Source organism: Nicotiana tomentosiformis, chromosome 5, assembly GCF_000390325.3.
Source record: "Nicotiana tomentosiformis chromosome 5, ASM39032v3, whole genome shotgun sequence".
Lineage (NCBI taxonomy): Eukaryota > Viridiplantae > Streptophyta > Magnoliopsida > Solanales > Solanaceae > Nicotiana > Nicotiana tomentosiformis.
This window is the reverse complement of record NC_090816.1, coordinates 138648457-138668256: the sequence shown is the minus strand read 5'-3', so window position 1 is coordinate 138668256 and position 19800 is coordinate 138648457. Positions and strand designations below refer to the sequence as shown.

The following is a 19800-nucleotide window of genomic DNA, read 5'->3' as shown; positions in this document are numbered from 1 at the left end:
CAAAGAAATGGCTTAACCCCTCTCTCTATCCAGAATTGGGGGTATTTAATGGGCTCCTACGTGCGCGGTCGCGCACCTGTGCAAGTGATCGCGCATCTGGTCACGCACCTGAGGCAGAATACCCTCTAATATGCGCGACCACGCATCTGGGCGTACATATGACATAAGTCCGGTAAAATGGCCATAACTTTCTGTAGAAATTTTCAAATGACGAACGGTTTGATGCGTTGGAAACTAGACTAAAAAGAATTTAATTTGATTGGTATATCACCTCCTAAGTCTTTATAGTTTAATAGAAGCATGCGTTTGAAATAGGATGTTGTGCGAATTCAGACATCCTTTCCACTTAATGTATCCAATTTGTTCCACACAAATTCTTGACATTCACAAAACTCCTTAGTATGCTCAACACAACTTAAATATATATATATTTTCATTTCAAAATAACGTGGTCCTAACCTATAGGTTTCCTTTAAAGCTCGAATATGTTATTCCCAAATGCAGTTGGCACTTTAAAATCTTAAATTATTAGAAAATTTTAATGGGGTCTTACATCATTAACTCCTAAATTGATGAAAGTTCTAGCGTGCCTTCAAGATTGGCTTCGGAGTGACCTGTAAGTGTTGAGGAAGATTTATATGTTCTCGAGCAACTAGAACAAGGTAGCAATGTTTTAATTTGTTTGATCGTATATTATTTTTATAAATAGTTTATTTAATATTTTTGTTGTTTGACTTGTTAATATATATTTTCTTAGATTTTGCCAAACTTGGAAACGAACCTTGCGATGATGATGTGTAGAATCTTAGATAGTTGTGAATTTAAACTTTGGTAAGTTAATTATTCAACTTATATAATACATAGTATGCGTTGGTAAGAATTTATTTGACTTAATATTTTTCTCTTTTTATGTTTAATAGGTGTAACCATGCCTCGACTTCATGGTATCAAAGTTATCTCACATGTTTGGAGTCACTATGAAATGATTGAAGAAGGTGATGATGGATGATAGAAAGTAATATGTAGTCATTGTCTTCTTATTTTTTGTTACAATGCACACCAAACTGGTACTAAGTCCTTAATAAGGCATGTTGAGTGTTGTTTGGAGCGCAATTTGGTGAAGCCTATAAGGATTGAGTAGTTGTTGTCTTGTTAACTTGAATTTGAACTATTAGTATTATGTTTGGACTTGTTAATTTTAAGGTGAAATTGCTACTACTTTGTATTGTTATTAATGTATTTGGACAACTGTTGTTGAAGAATTAGTATTATTTCAGTTGTGTTTGAACAACTGTTGAATTACTAGTACTATTGTTGCTCTTGCTACAATCGGACTCTGAAAAAAGACATTGATCTCTTGATTATGGTTTGGCAGGAAACCAAAAAAATGTTATTTATGTTCATGTTAACTGTTATTTCCAACGAATTGGAGATGGAATGCTTGTGAAGTTGTAGTATCAATTTTTGAGATTGCACATATCTTGAATTTGTCAAAATGAAGCACGCTTCAAATATTAGTTGTGGCCAGAATGCCGAAATTAGTATACTATATGTGAATTCTTCTCTTTTTTACTTAACTCTAGTGAATTGTCTTCTATTTTTTTGCTTAACTCTAGATTGGGTTATCTTATCGGGTAAATCGATAACCGAACTTATAATGGTCGATAACCGATTAACCGATAACCGATATTTTATCGGTTCGATTATCGGTTTACCATATTTGTAAACCGATAACCGATACCAATAATATTCACAACCGAACCAAACCGACCGATGCCCACCCCTAATATACACTTTCAAAGTTAACCGAATTTAGTAATTAAACATAAAAATCAAATGATATCTAAATAATAATAACCACTTCAAATTCGAAAAGATATAAGAATTTAATGGATCTTGACATATAAATATGGAAGAACAAAGAGATTGACACATTTCAGGAACACTTGATAAGACAATGATAATACAACCCACTATTTAAGGTAAATAAATATGTAGCACTTCATATTTTATTAAATATTATATCCCGCAAGAGAATCCCGATATTTCTAGTCATTTTTCAAAGAGAATTCTATATAAAATCTTAAAAATATATATAAAAATTATATATTTATATGTCGGTTTGGTTCATATTTTTTTACTCAATACCAACCAAAACAAACCAAACCTAGCCGAGTTCTTTTATCGGTTTGGTTTGACCGGTTTGTACGCTACTACCTGTGAATTAGTAAAAATGGCGTGTGGTAGCCACTAAATAAGGTGGTGTTTATTTTTAATCCACCAATTCTAATGTTGAGCAAAAATAGCCACTACTCTATTAAAATTAATATGAAAAGATATTTTTACCCTTTCTTCTATTTCTTTTATTCCCAAACCCTTCCTTTATACGCTTCTCTCGATTTAAGTTTAGAGCCAAAATTTCATATGCAAAATTTCGCTCCCTCAATATCGTTCCAGCATGCAACTCTTTGTGAGATTTTGTTCCTTCCCAGCCCACAACAATTCTCTGCGTATACTTTGTCCAACTTAATGTCTTCTCCTTTGTCATCTTCTCTGCAGCAAACCAGCGAACTGGTATGTTTTCGATTTTGCTTTTATGCATTTTTCTTTTTGTGTATCTATAATCGTAATCAATGCTGTGTTTGTCATCAAGTATGTGTGAAATGTCCAAAATAATAATTATAACTTGATTCGCTGAGGAATAAGGTGGGGATTTTTGTGAGAAAGTTATTGAGAACCTTTTGGTATTGAAATGTGTTTGTGGTTCAATCAATATATTGATTATGTAAGGACATTTCAGAAAAATAGTCCTAAGAATTTGTAAGCTAACTGTGTTTAGGAATTTTAGTTAACTGTGCTTCTATTAAAGATGCATCTAATTAGGTCCTGGATTTTAGTTTTTTAGTTTAAATATTAAGGACATTTCAGAAAAATAGTCCTAAGAATTTGTAAGCTAATTTTAGTTTACTGTTCTTCTATTAAAGATGCATCTACTTAGGTCCTAGATTTTAGTTTTTAAGTTTAAATATTAAGGACATTTCAGAAAAATAGTCCTAAGAATTTGTAGGCTAATTTTAATTTACTGTTCTTCTATTAAGGATGCATCTACTTAAGGTCCTGGATTTTAGTTTTTTAGTTTAAATATTAAGGACATTTCTGAAAAATAGTCCTAATGTTTATGTTCTATTTCCTTCTTTGTAGTGTGCTAATGGAAGGATATCGTGTTTTCGAGTTTGATGATTGGCGTAATTTGATGAGCTATTGGAAAGGATATTTTCAGTATAAGAAAACAATAAATAGTTTCTTGTCGAATACACAATGGAAAAAGTTGAGGGATGGTATTTTCGGAAACTTTTTCCGATTACAAGGTGTGAAGTTCTGTAGTAAACTTATTCATTGTGTGTTGCTTTCAGAAATTGTAAGCAATGACTCGAATTCAATGACATTCAAGGTTTTTGATCATGAAGTTGTCACGACCCAAACTAACCCTATCGTGGTACTAGGCAAGCCGACCTTTCCAAGACTTTTTCAAAATTTTAAGAGAAGTGAATTAAAACACTTAAAATATCCGGAGTTTTTCATAAATACGGGGTAAAACCCAAATCAAAACATAAGTGCGGAAAAATAGCTCGACATCGGGGTGTCACTAAGTCATGAGCATCTAGATAACCAAACTAATACAACTAGTGTCTAAGTATCAATACAAGATAGAAAGAAATACATAGAAGGAGAGACAAGGCCCTGCGGACGCTGGCAGATATCTCGTAGTCTCCGGTACTCGATCCTCCTGAACTCAACGACCTCCGTAATCAAACACACCTGGATCTGCACATAAAGTGCAAGGTGTAGTATGAGTACAACCGACTTAGTAGTAACAAAAATAACTAAGGAAATGAGTAGTAGTGACGAGCTAAGCAAAACAGTACGATTATTTATTTTCACAATTTACAATAAACATGAATAAACAGGTAAATTCCATAAAACCAACAAATGCCACAAAGAAATTAACAGGTAAATGCAACAACAACAAAAGTAAATGCAACCTCACAGCAATGTCACTCCATCACTCAGCACTCGGCACTCAGCACTCAATACACTCAACACTCAATAGGTACCTGCACTTACTGGGGGTGTGTACAGACTCCGGAGGGGCTCCCAAAGCCCAAGCGCTAAGCACGAACAACTCACGTGCTGCACGGACAACTCACGTACCATAATATCAATCCCTGGATCCGCACGGTCAACTCACATGCTACGCGGACAACTCACGCGCTATGATATCAATACCTGGATCCGCAGGGACAACTCACGTGCCTCAATCAAATACCTCACAACAGGCCCTCGGCCTCACTCAGTCATGTACCTCTCTAGCCTCACCATCATCAACAAATAAGGGAAACACAACTCACGTCAAGTATTACAGCATATCAGCAAATTAATAGGGACTGAGGTAAACATGTACAATAATATCTATGACTGAATGCAAATAATGTGAGCATGAATAAAGCCTAAGCATGATCTCTAACATGAAGGAAAACAAGTTCAACAACAAATAAACACATAACCACAGATAATAGCCATTGGGAATCACAACCTCAGGGGATAGACCATGTCTCAATCCCTCGTTGTGCAAACACACACGCCCGTCACCTAGCATGGGTATCGCTTCCAAACAATCACGTGATGTCAAATCTCCGGGTTTATACCCTCAAAGCCAGAGTTAAAACTGTTACTTACCTTAACAGCGTAAAATCCTACTCCGGGATGCCCTTGTCTCTGGACTCGATCTCCAAAAGCTCCGAATCTAACCAAAATCAGAATACTACTATCAACACAGTCTAAAGAATCGAATTCCACAATAAAAACTACATAAATATGCCAAAATCTGAAATCGGCCAAAACCCGACCCCCAGGCCCACGTCTCAAAACCAGTCAAAAATGGCAGAATAACAAATCTCGTCCTCACCCGAGTCTAACCATATAAAATTTATCAAAATCGGACTCCGTTTGGTCCCTCAAATCCTCACTTAAAACTCTCCAAAACTCAAACCCTAACTCCCTCAATTTCACCCTAAACCCCTAATCATTTCATGGCTAATCAGTGGAAAAACATCATAAACGCGTGTAAATAAACCCAAGCAACTTACCTCACTGATATCTCGTGATTCTCCCTTGAAACACACTGCCCCAAAGCTCAAAACCGTTCAACAATGGTGGAAAAGGGGCAAAAATTCACGAAGTGCAACTTATATAGGTTCTGCCCCAGGGATTCCGCACCTGCGAACCCTTTCTCGCACCTGCGGACTCGCATCTGCGGTCCCAGGTGCGCATCTGCGAAAGTCACTTAAACGCCAAGCTTCGCACCTACGGCTGCCACTTCGCACCTGCGGGCTCGCAGGTGCGATCCTCTCTTCCGCACCTACGCTCAATGCCAGGCCTCCATTTTCCGCATTTGCGACATGCCATCTGCACCTCGCACCTGCGGCTCCCCATCCGCAGGTGCGGCCATACCAGTAGCCTTACACCAGTAGCTTCCAGCTGCATTTCCCAACTTCCAAACTTCTCGTTAACCATCCGAAATCATCCCGAGCCCCTCGGGACCTCAACCAATAATTTCCACAAGTCATATATCACTACCCGAACTTAGTCAAACCTTCGGAACACCCAAAACAACACCAAAATACTAAATCAAACCCGGATTCAAGCCTAAGAACTTCTAAACTTTCAAAATTTGCCAACGACCCCGAAACCTACCAAACCACGTCCGAATGATCTCAAAGTTTGCACACATATCACAAATGACACTACGAACCTACTCCAACTTCCGAAATTCCATTCCGACACCGATATCAAATTTTCCATTGCCAACCGAAATCGTCAGATTTCCAACTTTCGCCAATTCAAGCCTAATTCCACTTCGGACCTCCAAATCACATTCCGGACGCGCTCCTAAGTCCAAAATCACTTAACGAAGCTAATGGAACCATCAGAATTCCAATTCGAGGTCAAATGCTAAAAGGTTAAACTTGGTCAAATCTCCCAATTTAAAGCTTCAACAATGAAATTCTTTCTTCCAATTTGATTCTAAAATACCTACAAACCATAACCGTCGATTCACACAAGTCAAAGTACACCATACAGAGCTACACATGCCCTCAAACAACCGAGCGAAGTGTAAATGTTCAAAACGACCGGTCGGGTCATTACAGAAGTGAAGTTTACAAGTGAAGCGTTCCAGATAATTACTGGGTTGAAATGTTCTTATTCAGTGGACTTCAAAGTTTTTGAGTGAAAGAGAGAATTAGCTTTCGAAAGTTTACTTCTCTGGAAAGGATAGAATCGAGTTAGGCTATTTGTGGCACTAGTCACCCATATGGTACAACTGCATCATTTGTAGGCAACCATGACGATGCGGTGAAGTTGGCAACAATTTATTTTGTTGAATTTGTGTTGATGGGGAAGCGCAAGAATCGAAATATGTCTGAGCGGGTAATGAAAATCGTAGATGACGATGAACTCTGCTCTTCTTTCAATTGGGGCTCTCTTTGTTATAAAAAGTTACTAAAATCATTGAAGAGTTGCTTGAAGCCCAAACAACATACTTCAGACAATGAGAATGAGAATGAGAAAGAGAAAGATAAAGAGAAGGACAATTATACTATACTTGGCTTCCCTTTCGCCTTCTGTGTTTGGATTATGGAATTATTCCCAATTTTTCAGGAAAAACAATTTGTGAACTTCAGAGTATGTGGGTTCCCTCGGATGCTATGTTATTCAGATATGAAATCTCCACATTATGAAACCCTATGTAAAAAGTACTTCCATAATGAAAAAGTAAGTTAATAGGATTACTAGCTATTTTTTGTTTATGTGTTTTAGTTCTAAATACTTACGTTTTTGTTTCTTATATAATAGTTGTATCAGTTGCTCGAGATGGTACTATTTTTTTCTTCTGAAGAAGAGGCGGAGCCCGCTAGTGTGCATGTGCCATTGTCTCAAGATCAAAGTTCAATGCCTTCAACACAATTTGATGAAGTCTTTCTTAAGGAAATTGTTAACGTAGGTTTTCTGTCTTTGAATACCATTAGCTTTTTATTTGCTTATTTTTGCTTAAGAGACTTTTTTGTTTTTATGGTTTTTGATTCAGAGATTATCGGAGAAGTTCAAAACGGATATGGAGGCAGAAAGTACTAGAATACATCAAAAAATAGCTTTATCAGAAAAAAGGATTCAAAATGACATCAAGGTAATATCCTTAATTTCTGTGCTTGTAACTCTAAGTTAAGGACACTATGTTCTTAATTTTTGAGCTTGTAACTCTAAGTTTAGGACTTCCTATCCTTAACTTTTGAACTTGTAACTCTAAGTTCAGGACTACATGTCCTTAAGGCTGGCAAGTGGGCCGGTCCAGGCCCGGGACCGCTGGCCAAACGGCTAAACGGGCCAGGACTGTTTGGTCCGGTCTCGTGGGCCGGTCCTATGATTTGGGCCCGTCGGGCCCCGGGACCGGCCCGGTCCCTTAGCGGGCCAAACGGTCCCAACGACTCTTTTTTTTAAAAAAAAAAATAGTCGTTTTAAAAAAAATAAATAGTCGTTGGGCTGTCAAAAATAGCCGTTGGCTATTTATGAAATAGCCATTTAACCCCCCAACTTTGTTTTAATCCCAAACTTTTTATAATTATACTTTTTCCCTATTTTCAACTATAAATACCCCATCATTATTTCATTTTTTCTTACAAAATCATCAATCTATCACAATCTCTCTCTAATTTACTTCTATAATTGCTATTATTGCTTACTTTATTGTTACAATTTGTGAAACAATTGTGAAGTTGGTGAATTGAAGTCTTCAATGATAATCAATTTCCAACAAGTTGTTCGTCAATTCGGTAAACTCGTTCCAACTCTTAAGTTTTAATATTATAATTTTGTTTGTTTTATTTACTTTGCTTGATTAATTAAGATGGCTTATTCCTTAAAAATATGTTTAGTAAAAATAAGGAAAAATCGAAGAGTGGTGAATCTAGTGGCCACTATGTTCCTCCTCCACTTCCCCCGGCTCCCCGACCCAAACATGTTACATGTCCTACACCTCCTATTCTTGATAGCGATAATAGTTTATTACAATTTACCGAGAGTCAATTTTGTCATAATATTGCACCCGGTGAACAATTAAACCATGAATATATGAATGCTCTTTATGGTAATCCAACTATTTATGAAAATGATGATGAAACGCAACCGGATGACGATACACCCACTAGTCATGCTCCTGAAGTTAACCCAACTAATAATAATCCAGATGATCCCCCGTCTGACCCTCCTATTAGTGCCCCTACTTTTTCTAGACAACCTTCTAAACGGGCAGAAACATCTCTTGTTTGGCAATTTTTTACACAAATAAGAGAAAAAAATAGGGCTAAGTGTAAAACTTGTGGCAAAGAGTTAGTTTTTCAATATGTTGGAAGGAGGGGGGAGGGGGAGGGGGACGGGAAGTTTGACTAGACACATATTGCTACACCCTCAAGATAAAGCTAGATATTTTCGTATGAAAGCTTTGGCTGAGGGGACAAGTGCACTTAGTCATGCTAGACCAAATGTTCCAACTCCTTCTTCTTCTAGTTCTCAATCATCTAAAAGAACTGCGGGAGTAAGAGCACTTAGTGCTTGGGCAGGGTTCAGGGGTTCTCAAGGTTCTAGTACTAGTGATTTTTCACAACTAAATGAGCTTGAAGTTTATTTGTTACAAGGAATTGAGGAAGTGAATCCCGACGGCTCCTTTAATATTTTGGAATGGTGAAAGGACAAAGAAAAACACTTTTCGATTCTTTCAAGGATGGCCCGAGATATTTTAACTATTCAAGCTTCAACAGTGGCATCAAAGAGCGCTTTCAGTCAAGCAAGATTTCAACTCGGTGATTATAGAGTGTCTATGAGGGAGAGCTTGGAAAAATCAGTACTTTTCAGAGATTGGATCCGTTCGGAAAGAAGAAATTTTGGACTTGCTAAATCACAACCAGAGGTAGACGAAGCTTATGAAGAAATGCTAGCTGAGCTTGCGGAGGATGATGCTTTGCCTGGAAGCGGTGATGACCAAGCTTCATTTCTGCCACCACCAACGAAAATTCCTCCGGACCTTGAAGGATTTATGAAATTTGTAAGAGATACCATATAAATTAATATGTAACTTGTATTTTGGCACATCTTGATTAGTTTCTTTTTCTTCTCAATGGTGGTATTAGCACCTTGTTGTGCTCATTCCATAGGGGGAGGAAGACTAAGAAAGATATTGCCATGATTTTTAATGCTATAATAAAAATATAACGCATTGATTTGAATATCTCTTTATAATATTTTTGTCTTTTTATATATCTTAAGCTATACATATAGTATAATATAGCTTAAGATATATATATATAAGAGCTTATATACACACACACACACTATACTATAGTCTATACTATATATACATCTCATAAGATATATAAGCTATATTCGATATACATATATATATAAGCTTATATATATATACTATACTATACTATATATACATCTTAAGATATACTAAGTATACTAGATATACTAGATATATATATAGTATAGTATAGTATAGTAGATATACATGTATATATAGTATATCTTAAGATGTATATATAGTATATAAATCGAATATAGCTTATATATAGTAAGATGTATATATATATATATATATATATATATATTATATTATAGTATAGATATGTATATCAAATATATCGAATATAGCTTATATATCTTAAGATGTATATATAATATATACTATACTATACTATAATATATATATACATCTTACTATATATATTATATATATGTATATATAGTATAGTGTGTGTGTATATATATATATCTTAAGATGTATATATAGTATATAAATCGAATATAGCTTATATATCTTAAAATGTATATATAGTATAATATAGTATATATATAAGCTTATATATATATGTATATCGAGTATATCGAATATACTATGTATATATAGTATAGTGTGTGTGTATATATATATATATCTTAAGATGTATATATATACTATAATATGCTATATATATATATATAGCATATTATATTATATATATACATCTTAAGATATATATATATAAGCTCTTAAGATCTACTATACTATACTATATATATATATATATAGAGTATATCTTAAGATGTATATATAGTATATTTTAAGATGTATACTATGTATATATAATATAGTATATATATATTTTAAGATGTATATATAGTATATAAATCGAATATAGCTTATATATCTTTATTACTATTTTTTTTCTCTAACTTCTATTAAAAAAAAAATTAAAAATAGAAAGTTTCTGTTGGGCCCGTTTAGGCCCGTTTAGGCCCGCTTAACCAGGGACCGTTAGTTCGTGGTCCCGGTCCCGAGCCGGTTCCAGCAATAAGCCCGCGAAGCCCGGGGCCGTTTAGGACCGGACCGCATAGGACCGGCTCACTTAGGAACGGGCTCGCGAAGCCCACTTAGGACCGGACCCGGCCCACTTGCCACCCTTACATGTCCTTAACTTTTGAACTTGAAACTCGAAGTTCAGAACTACATGTCCTTAATTTATGTTTTTGTAACTTTAAGTTAAGGACTACCTGTCCTTAATTTCTGTGCTTGTAACTCTAAGTTAAGGACCAAGTGTCTTTAATTTGTGAGCTTGTAACTTGAAGTTTAGGACTACATGTCCTTAACTTTTTAACTTGTAACTCTAAGTTCAGGACTACATGTCCTTATTTTTTGAACTTGGAACTCTAAGTTCAGAACTACCTGTCCTTAATTTCTGTGCTTGTAACTCTAAGTTAAGGAACACTTGTCCTTAATTTCTGTGTTTGTACCTCTATGTTAAGGACCAAGTGTCTGTAACTTATAAGAAGCTAACATTCTGATTCTTATTTTAAATACTATCTCACAGGCTTTAAAGAAAAACCTAGCATCAAAGATTTATACTTTATTGAAGCTTCTTGACAAACCTCATGAAAGGACTATAGAGAGAAAACTTAGTGTTCCAATTAGCAAAGATGCAGTTGATGATCAATGTGATGATATAGATGTGCATGTAGAAGATCATTATGAAAGCAAATATAGAGATGCGCATCTAGAAGATGAAACTGATATTGGCATCGAAATTGGGAAAGGTTAGATACAGTTTTTGAATTTGTTGTCATTGAAATTTATATTCAATAGCGTAATACATATAAACTTTTTTGTGATTACAAACGTGTGTTGAATCTTTTGATGGAGTTGAAATTCAAGATGGAATGGAATGTCAAGTCCAGGAAAATCCAAAAGAGACAAGTGTAACAGAAATAATTTATAAATCTGGAGTGCAATCTCAGGATTTAGAAAATCCATTGGGAACAAGTATAAGTGAGATTGTATGCAAATGTGTTGAAGGAATATATGATCTATCTACACCTCTCTCACTTAAAGAGAAATTTGGAAATCAAAATGATGCCAATCAAGGTTAGATGGAATTTTCATGATATGTTGAATGTTAGTTTTAGTAAACTATTAGTAACAAGTATTAATTGTAAATTTTACAGAATCTTTTGAAGCTGCAGGGAAAGAAGATGGAGTGGACTATCAAGATGATGAAATTTCAAAAGAGAGAAGTAGAGGACAATCTCAAGACATAGAAAATACCCAAGGAACAAGCATAAGTGAGATTGTTTACAAATGTATAGAAGGAACATATGATATCTCTATACCTCTCTCTCTTACAGACAATATTGGAAGCCAAAAAAATGCTAGTCAAGATAATGATTTAACTGACATGATCTTGACAATTGCAAAAGATTAAACAGAGTTTTTTTTCATCTTATACATGTTTGTTTTAATCAAAGATTAGTAACAAGTACTAATTATGTTAGCTCTTGTAAATATTTTGCAGAATCTTTTGAACTTGCAATCGAAGAACATGGAGAACAGTTGCAAGATAAAAAAAATTCAATCAATATGTCAGCTCCATTGTCTGTTAAAGAAATACAAGAAGGCAGCGTGGCCAACACAGGTATTGATTGTGTCCTTAATATTATATTCATAATTCAAATTGTCAGGACATTTCAAAAATTATGTCCTTAGTTTTTGTCTCTTAATTTGACAATTTGTCATAGAATTGACGACTTACAACAAACTAATGTATATGTAGTGTTGCTTGCAGAGCAAAACAAAAATGAAGTCGTTAACCAATATACTAGGAAAAGGAAGAGAGATAGTATTGGTTTTGATGGTCCATCATTTGCTATTCTTACTCCTACTCCTCTGACTACACAAATGAGCATTGATGAGGGTTTGTCTGTGGAGGTTGAAGGAAATATTGAAGAAGAGCTTGGTCGAGGGAAAAGGAATAAGAAGCTTAGTTGGCAATTGAAATCTCCTTTTGAACAGAAAAGAAAAAGAGGAACATCGATGGTGCAAAATGAAAATACTCCCGAGTATACGGGCTGGATAAAATCAAAATATACTCGTACATGTATTTTTCATTATGCCAAAGATGATGAAAACTCATTGAAGAAATTCATTGGGTAGTTGGGCAAGGAGAAATGGAAAGGTCTCAAAAAAGTATAAGTCCCTAAATGTATTCATTATTTCTTAATTGCTTATATTTGTGTCTTGAACTTGTAGTTTTAAATTCAGAACTAAGTGTATTGAGCTTCCAACTCTAACTTCATGACTAAATGTCCTAAATTTTTAAGCTTGTAACTCTAAGTTAAGGATTAAGTGTCGTTAACTTTTGAGATTGTAAGTCTAAGTTCAGGACCAAGTATCCTTAACTTTTGAACGTGTATTTGTAAGTTAAAGACTACATGTACTTAATTTTTGAATTTGCAACTCTAACTTCAGGACCAAGTGTCCTTAATTTTTGAACTTCCACTCTAAGTTCAGGGCCAATTGTCCTTAACTTATGAGCTTGTTACTCTAAGCTTAGGACTTTAATTTATGAGCTTGTAAGTCTATGTTCAGGACCAAGTGTCCTTAACTTTTGAACTTGTAACTGTAAGTTAAGGACTACCTGTCCTTAATTTTTGAATTTGCAACTCTAACTTCACGACCAAGTGTCCTTAATTTTTGAACTTCCACTCTAAGTTCAAGACCAATTGTCCTTAACTTATGATCTTATTACTCTAAGTTCAAGACTTTAATTTATGAGCTTGTAAATTTAAGTTCAGGACTAAGTGTCCTTAACTTTTGAACTTGTAACTGTAAGTTAAGGACTACTTGTCCTTAATTTTTGAATTTGCTACTCTAACTTCAGGACCAAGTGTCCTTAAGTTTTGAACTTTCACTCTAAGTTCAGGACCAATTGTACTTAACTTATGAGCTTGTTACTCTAAGTTCATGACTTTAATTTATGAGCTTGTAAGTCTATGATCAGGACCAAGTGTCCTGAATTTTTGAACCTTTAACTGTAAGTTAAGGACTACCTGTCCTTAATTTTTGAATATGCAACTCTAACTTCAGAACCAAGTGTCCTTAATATTTGAACTTCCACTCTAAGTTCAAGACTAATTGTCCTTAACTTAAGTGCTTGTTACTCTAAGTCGAGGACTTTAATTTGTGAGCTTGTAAATCTAAGTTCAGGACCAAGTGTCCTTAACTTTTGAACTTGTAACTGTAAGTTGAGGACTACCTATCCTTAATTTTTGAATTTTCAACTCTAACTTCAGGACCAAGTATCCTTAATTTTTGAACTTCCACTCTAAGTTCAGGACCAATTGTCCTTAACTTATGAGCTTGTTACTCTAAGTTCAAAACTTTAATTTATGAGTTTGTAAGTCTAAGTTAAGGACCAAATGTCCTTAACTTTTGAACTTGTAACTGTAAGTTAGGACTACTTGTCCTTAATTTTTGAATTTGCAACTCTAACTTCATGACCAAGTGTCCTTAATTTTTGAACTTCCACTCTAAGTTCAGGACCAATTGTCCTTAACTTATGAGTTTGTTACTCTAAGTTCAGGACTTTAATTTATGAGCTTGTAAGTCTAAGTTCAGGACCAAGTGTCCTTATCTTTTGAACTTGTAACTGTAAGTTAAGGACTACTTGTCCTTAATTTGTGAATTTACAACTCTAACTTCAGGACCAAGTGTCCTTAATTTTTGAACTTCCACTCTAAGTTTAGGACCAATTGTCCTTAACTTATGAGGTTGTTACTCTAAGTTCAGGACATTAATTTATAAGCTTGTAAGTCTAAGTTCACGACCAAGTGTCCTTATATTTTGAACTTGTAACTGTAAGTTAGGGACTACCTGTCCTTAATTTTTGAATTTGCAACTCTAACTTCAGGTGTCCTTAATTTTTGAACTTCCACTCTAAGTTCAGACTAATTGTCCTTAACTTATGAGCTTGTTACTCTAAGTTCAGGACTTTAATTTATGAGCTTGTAAGTCTAAGTTTAGGACCAAGTGTCCTTAACTTTTGAATTTGTAACTATAAGTTAAGAACTACTTGTCCTAAATTTATAAGCTTGTAAGTCTAAGTTCACGACCAAGTATCCTTAATTTTTGAACTTCCACTCTAAGTTCAGGACCAATTGTCCTTAACTTATGAGCTTGTTACTCTAAGTTCAGGATTTTAATTTATGAGCTTGTAAGTCTAAGTTCAGGACCAAGTGTTCTTAATTTTTGAACTTGTAAATGTAAGTTAATGACTACTTGTCCTTAATTTTTGAATTTGCAACTCTAACTTCAGGACAAGTGTCCTTAATTTTTGAACTTTCACTCTAAGTTCAGGACCAATTGTCCTTAACTTATGAGCTTGTTACTCTAAGTTCAGGACTTTAATTTATGAGCTTGTAAGTCTAAGTTCAGGACCAAGTGTCCTTAACATTTGAACTTGTAACTGTAAGTTAAGGACTAATTGTCCTTAATTTTTGAATTTGCAACTCTAACTTCAGGACCAAGTGTCCTTAATTTTTGAACTTCCACTCTAAGTTCAGGACCAATTGTCCTTAACTTATGAGCTTGTTACTCTAAGTTCAAGACTTTAATATATGAGCTTGTAAGTCTAAGTTCAGGACCAAGTGTCCTTAACTTTTGAACTTATAACTATAAGTTAAGGACTACTTGTCCTTAATTTTTGAATTTGCAACTCTAACTTTAGGACCAAGTGTCCTAAACTTATGACCTTGTTACTGTAAGTTCAGGACCAAGTGTCCTTAATTAGGAATTGAGGACTAACTTATAAACTTTCTAACTTTGATATTTTCAAAATTTTCAGGGGATAAACTGATATATATGCTGAGGATAATGATGTGAGAAAGAATCCATATAAATTGTACCATCAAAAAATCAGTAGCAAAATTTTCTTCCTTGAGCTTTCAGATAGTAGCTTTGTACTTGATGATAAGGTTTGATAATTCGCAAAGTATTTGTTTTCTTTCTTCTTAATTTATTGTTTTTTAATTATTTATGACTGATGGATTTTTTTATTTTTATTTTTTGTATTTTTATGAAACATATTGACATTGCCTTGTATTATTCTAGAAAGAAGGAATGCTACTACCCTTGCGCCCATCCTTTTTGTTGCACAATTACAGATATACTTTTTGATAATTATATGCTACTTGTGTATAAGGATTTCAATGAAGATGCTTCAGATAAGGTTTGGTGTGGTGATAATCAATTGGTTCTCACACCATATGTGTGGGGTGACAATCGTAGATGTAGAATTGCTTGGACAGAGGTTGACAAAATCTTATTTCCATGTCGGCTTCCTTCAGAAGATAATGATGTTATGACACATTTTCTTTTGGGGGTATTGGATTTGAATGAGAGAAAGATTGATGTGTACGATTCCATATATAGTGAGCCATATGAGCAAGGAATGAAACACATTTAAATGTATGCACACATGATCCCCCACTTGCTAAAGTTCTCACAGTTTGAGAAAAATCACAAGTCTTTTGGAAATGCATTCAACAAATTTGATATTCAGTGGCAAAGATCACCACACAAAACTGGATCGTACGTGTTGTCATTTGCTATATAATTTATATGTACTTTAGATTTATTTTATTAAAGATATTATTTAATTGACTCCATATCTTATATTTTTCTTAGGACTGATTGTGGTACATTCCTAATCAAGTATGTGGAGTTGTTGATGATGGGAAAGGATGTGGAAAAATTCCAACCTGAGGACATATCAAACTTCAGAAAAGAACTTGCAGCAAATCTTTGGGCACATGGAGAGTGGAAAAGAAATTCTGGTTATGATACAGCACCAAAAAATGTCGGCGATGACTATGATCGTGAAAATTAAACTTCTTGCCCAAACGAGTTGTAGTGTAGTCGTAAAGAAAGTCAGTTGTAGTGGAATTGGTATATAATTGCTGTAAAGAATCCATATGAATTTTAAAATATCCTGTAAATTGTTCACAAGGCACTTTATTTTATTTGCATATCATAATTATTTGGTCAAAGTTATGCCAAATTACAGTTTCAGCAGTAATATGAAGGCATCGTGTTATTAATTTCTTTCTTTCTGTTAACTATTGATTTGTCCATTTTTTCACAGTTTTAAAGGGCCAATCTTTGATTAAATTATCTTGAAGTTTTTAGAAATTCAAAGCAACACACATTGATTATTGTAGAACTTCAGGATCTGTTAACTTCATCCTTATTTGTTGAAGGATAAAAATAATATTCAGGGCATATTTTTTTAAATGTCCTAAACTTCTGGAAATATAGACAATAAATTGAGATTTTCATAAGTTAAGGACATTTTAGAAATTTATGTCCTATATATTAGATTCATACTTCAAATGTTCAGGACGTTTCAAAAAATTATGTCCTGAAGTCTACTTATACTAATCTCATTTTAACAATAAGATGTAGCAAGCTGCAGATGTCAAGTTTTATAACTACTGATTTGTCCATTTTAAATTGTTAGTCTTTTATTAAATCTGTAGAGATATAGCAAAAGATACATTGATTATTGTAGAACTTCAGGACATAATGTTCATAAACATCCTGATTTGTTGAAGGATGAAAATAATATTCAGGACATATTTTTCTGAAATGTCCTGAACTTCTGGAAATCTAGACAATAATCTGAGATTTCCAAAAGTTAAGGATATTTTAGAAATTTATGTCCTTAATATTAGATTCATACTTGACCTTTTCAGGACTTTTAAAAAATTATATAAAGAAAAGGACTTTCTTGTTTATTTACGACAAGAGTAAAATCCCATAAACAATAATTGGTCCGACAAAGGTAAATTGAACTCCCAGAAAAAGAAAAAAAAAACAAAGAGCACGTAAGCGCAAAGAAACTTCAAAAATTCAGAACATCTTTTATATAACCATCTGCTAATGTTTACTTACTCAAATAAAAACAATCTAAATGAATCCAATTTATAGCAAAAACTTAAAAGAGTAGATAAACATAAGTGGATATATTTATTATTCTCTATGCTTCCTTGAAAATGGATGGACTGCCGGAGAATATATACAAGATGTTCTATTATGACCAATTCTTCTGCAACGACCAAATTTGAATGTTATTTTTGATGATTCGGTAGCTGGAATAGGCCTTTTCTTCTGTCTTATACCTGGCGGGACTTTGAAATTTGGAGGTTTAATAATTTGTGACTTAACACTCTCTGGTACAATCCAAGAATCCGTATGTCCTACATGATATATTTGTCTTTCATATGTTTTCACTCAAGATTCCTTTAAGTGCCAGTCCGAGCAGAAATTGGACTTCTTGATGTTTCTCTTCTCGATAGCTGCAATTGCATGTACACATGGTAATTCATAAAATTGAAACTGAAAACAATCACATGTTCTTTTGTTTAAGTCCACCAAGAAAGTAATTCCTTCTTCCTCAACTCTAGATCAATAGAGAAGACCTCAAAGTTGAAAAACTATAAGTTAGTACATTATGTTAAATTATCATTAAAATAACAATCTAAAGTAAGAACATAATACTTACATTTAAAGTAAAAGCTAAATCTATCTTTTTCTTCAATTCCTCTTCTACCCAACAAGAAACGTCATAAAAAGTTTTTTCTGCTTCATTTCTTATTTTATAAAACCAACGTTGTAGCTTCACTTGGATGAAATCCATCATTCTTAATATAGGCAGCTCCCTTGCTTCTAATAGCACATAATTCATTGACTCGACTATGTTTGTTGTGAGCATGTCATATCTTCGTCGTGGACTACAAGAACGTGCCCATCTTTCCGGTGGTTCTTCCATCAAGTAGTCAAAAGTCTTCTTATCAACTTTTGCTATATCTGACATGTATAGATCAAATTCTTTACGCATGTATATTCTTGCAGCACTTTGGAAAAGTTTTATGATCTCACTTTTTACTTTCCTTCGCTTTAGGTTCTGCTCCAAATGATAGATACAAACCCCATAGGAATTGTTATTTTCAGATTCTGCAATTCCAAAGGCTAGTGGGAATATTTGGTTATTTGCATCTTTTGAAACTGAAATCATTAAAACACCACGATATTTTGACTTCAAAAAAGTTGCATCAACAGCAATCACTAGTCTACAATGATTCCAACCAGCTATTGATGATCCATATGCATAAAACATATAAAGAAACCTGAAAATACAGTTTAACAGAAGGTTAAAAATACAGGACACCAAATCCTTAACATTTACACTACACACATCAAAGTTAAGGACAGCTTGTCCTTAATATTTTCACTGCACACATCAAAGTTAAGGACACCATGTCCTTAACTTTTACAATGCACACATCAAAGTTAAGGACATCATGTCCTTAGCTTTTTCACCGCACACATCAAAGTTAAGGACATCATGTCCTTAACATTTTCACTGCACACATCCAAGTTAAGGACACTATGTCCTTAATATTTTCACTACACACATCAAAGTTAAGGACACTATGTCCTTAACTTTTACAATGCACATATCAAAGTTAAGGATACCATGTCCTTAGCTTTTTCACCGCACACATCAAAGTTAAGGACACCATGTCCTTAACATTTTCACTGCACACATCCAAGTTAAGGACACCATGTCCTAAAGTTTATAAAACAGACTAATAAACTCTTTTTGATTGTTTACCTGTTGTTGTCATTTATCTTTATATTAGTGTATGTTCCCGGGTTTTTACTTTTCATCATATACAAGTATGAAGACAATAATTCATAATTCCATTCAGGAGTTCCTCTTATTAAAGCTGAAGCACGTTGAATAGCACGCCACGCCTTGTGATAACCAATGTTTAGTCCATGCAATTTTTGCATTTCTGCCATGACAAAGGCTGGTGTAACTTCAAACCTTGGGTCTCGAAAATTGTCAATAATTTAATCACTAATCAACTTTGAAGTTGCATGCCTTTGATCAACTTTCATAGTGTTAACTGAGCAGTCATGATGCCCAAAAATTCGCGAAGTGTTCCTATATACCTTCTGTCCAGGCATCTCGCACCTGCGGCCCCTTTTCTCGCACCCGCGCGACCGCACCTGCGGTCCAAGGAGCCATACCTATGCAACTCACTTAACCGCCCAGACTCCGCATCTGCGGCAAACCCGTCGCACCTGCGAAGGCGCACCTGTGCGTTTCCTCCGCTTCTGCGAAGCCTGCCCAGCATTTCCTTTTTCCGCATTTGCGCCCCAGGTTTCGCACCTGCGGGCTCGCATATGCGACCTCTAACTCGCACCTGCGCAAACTGCCTAGCCCAGCGTTGCCCGCACCTACGCACTCCCCACGCGCACAAGCGGCCTCGCACCTGCGAGGCTTTCTTCCGCAGGTGCGAAAATAGCAG

General features: G+C 34.8%; 1 protein-coding gene across 1 annotated transcript; it reads right to left on the bottom strand.

Annotated features, from left to right (window-relative positions):
• Window positions 1-17844: 17844 nt before the first annotated feature.
• LOC104105014 (uncharacterized) lies at window positions 17845-19288 on the bottom strand. The gene is made up of 3 exons (XM_070177010.1): window positions 19098-19288; window positions 17985-18609; window positions 17845-17916 (listed from the first exon to the last, which is right to left on the bottom strand). The coding sequence occupies exons 1-3, from the start codon at window positions 19286-19288 to the stop codon at window positions 17845-17847; spliced, it is 888 nt and encodes a 295-aa protein (XP_070033111.1).
• Between the last annotated feature and the right edge of the window lie 512 nt (window positions 19289-19800).

Excerpts from the sequence above, each read along its gene's own strand:
- LOC104105014 (XM_070177010.1), bottom strand. The coding sequence starts at position 19,288 with ATGGCAGAAATGCAAAAATTGCATGGACTAAACATTGGTTATCACAAG. Across the intron at positions 18,610-19,097 it reads AAGATAAATGACAACAACAG|GTTTCTTTATATGTTTTATG; the intron begins GTAAACAATCAA and ends CTGTATTTTCAG. Across the intron at positions 17,917-17,984 it reads ATTTAGCTTTTACTTTAAAT|TTTTTCAACTTTGAGGTCTT; the intron begins GTAAGTATTATG and ends ACTAACTTATAG.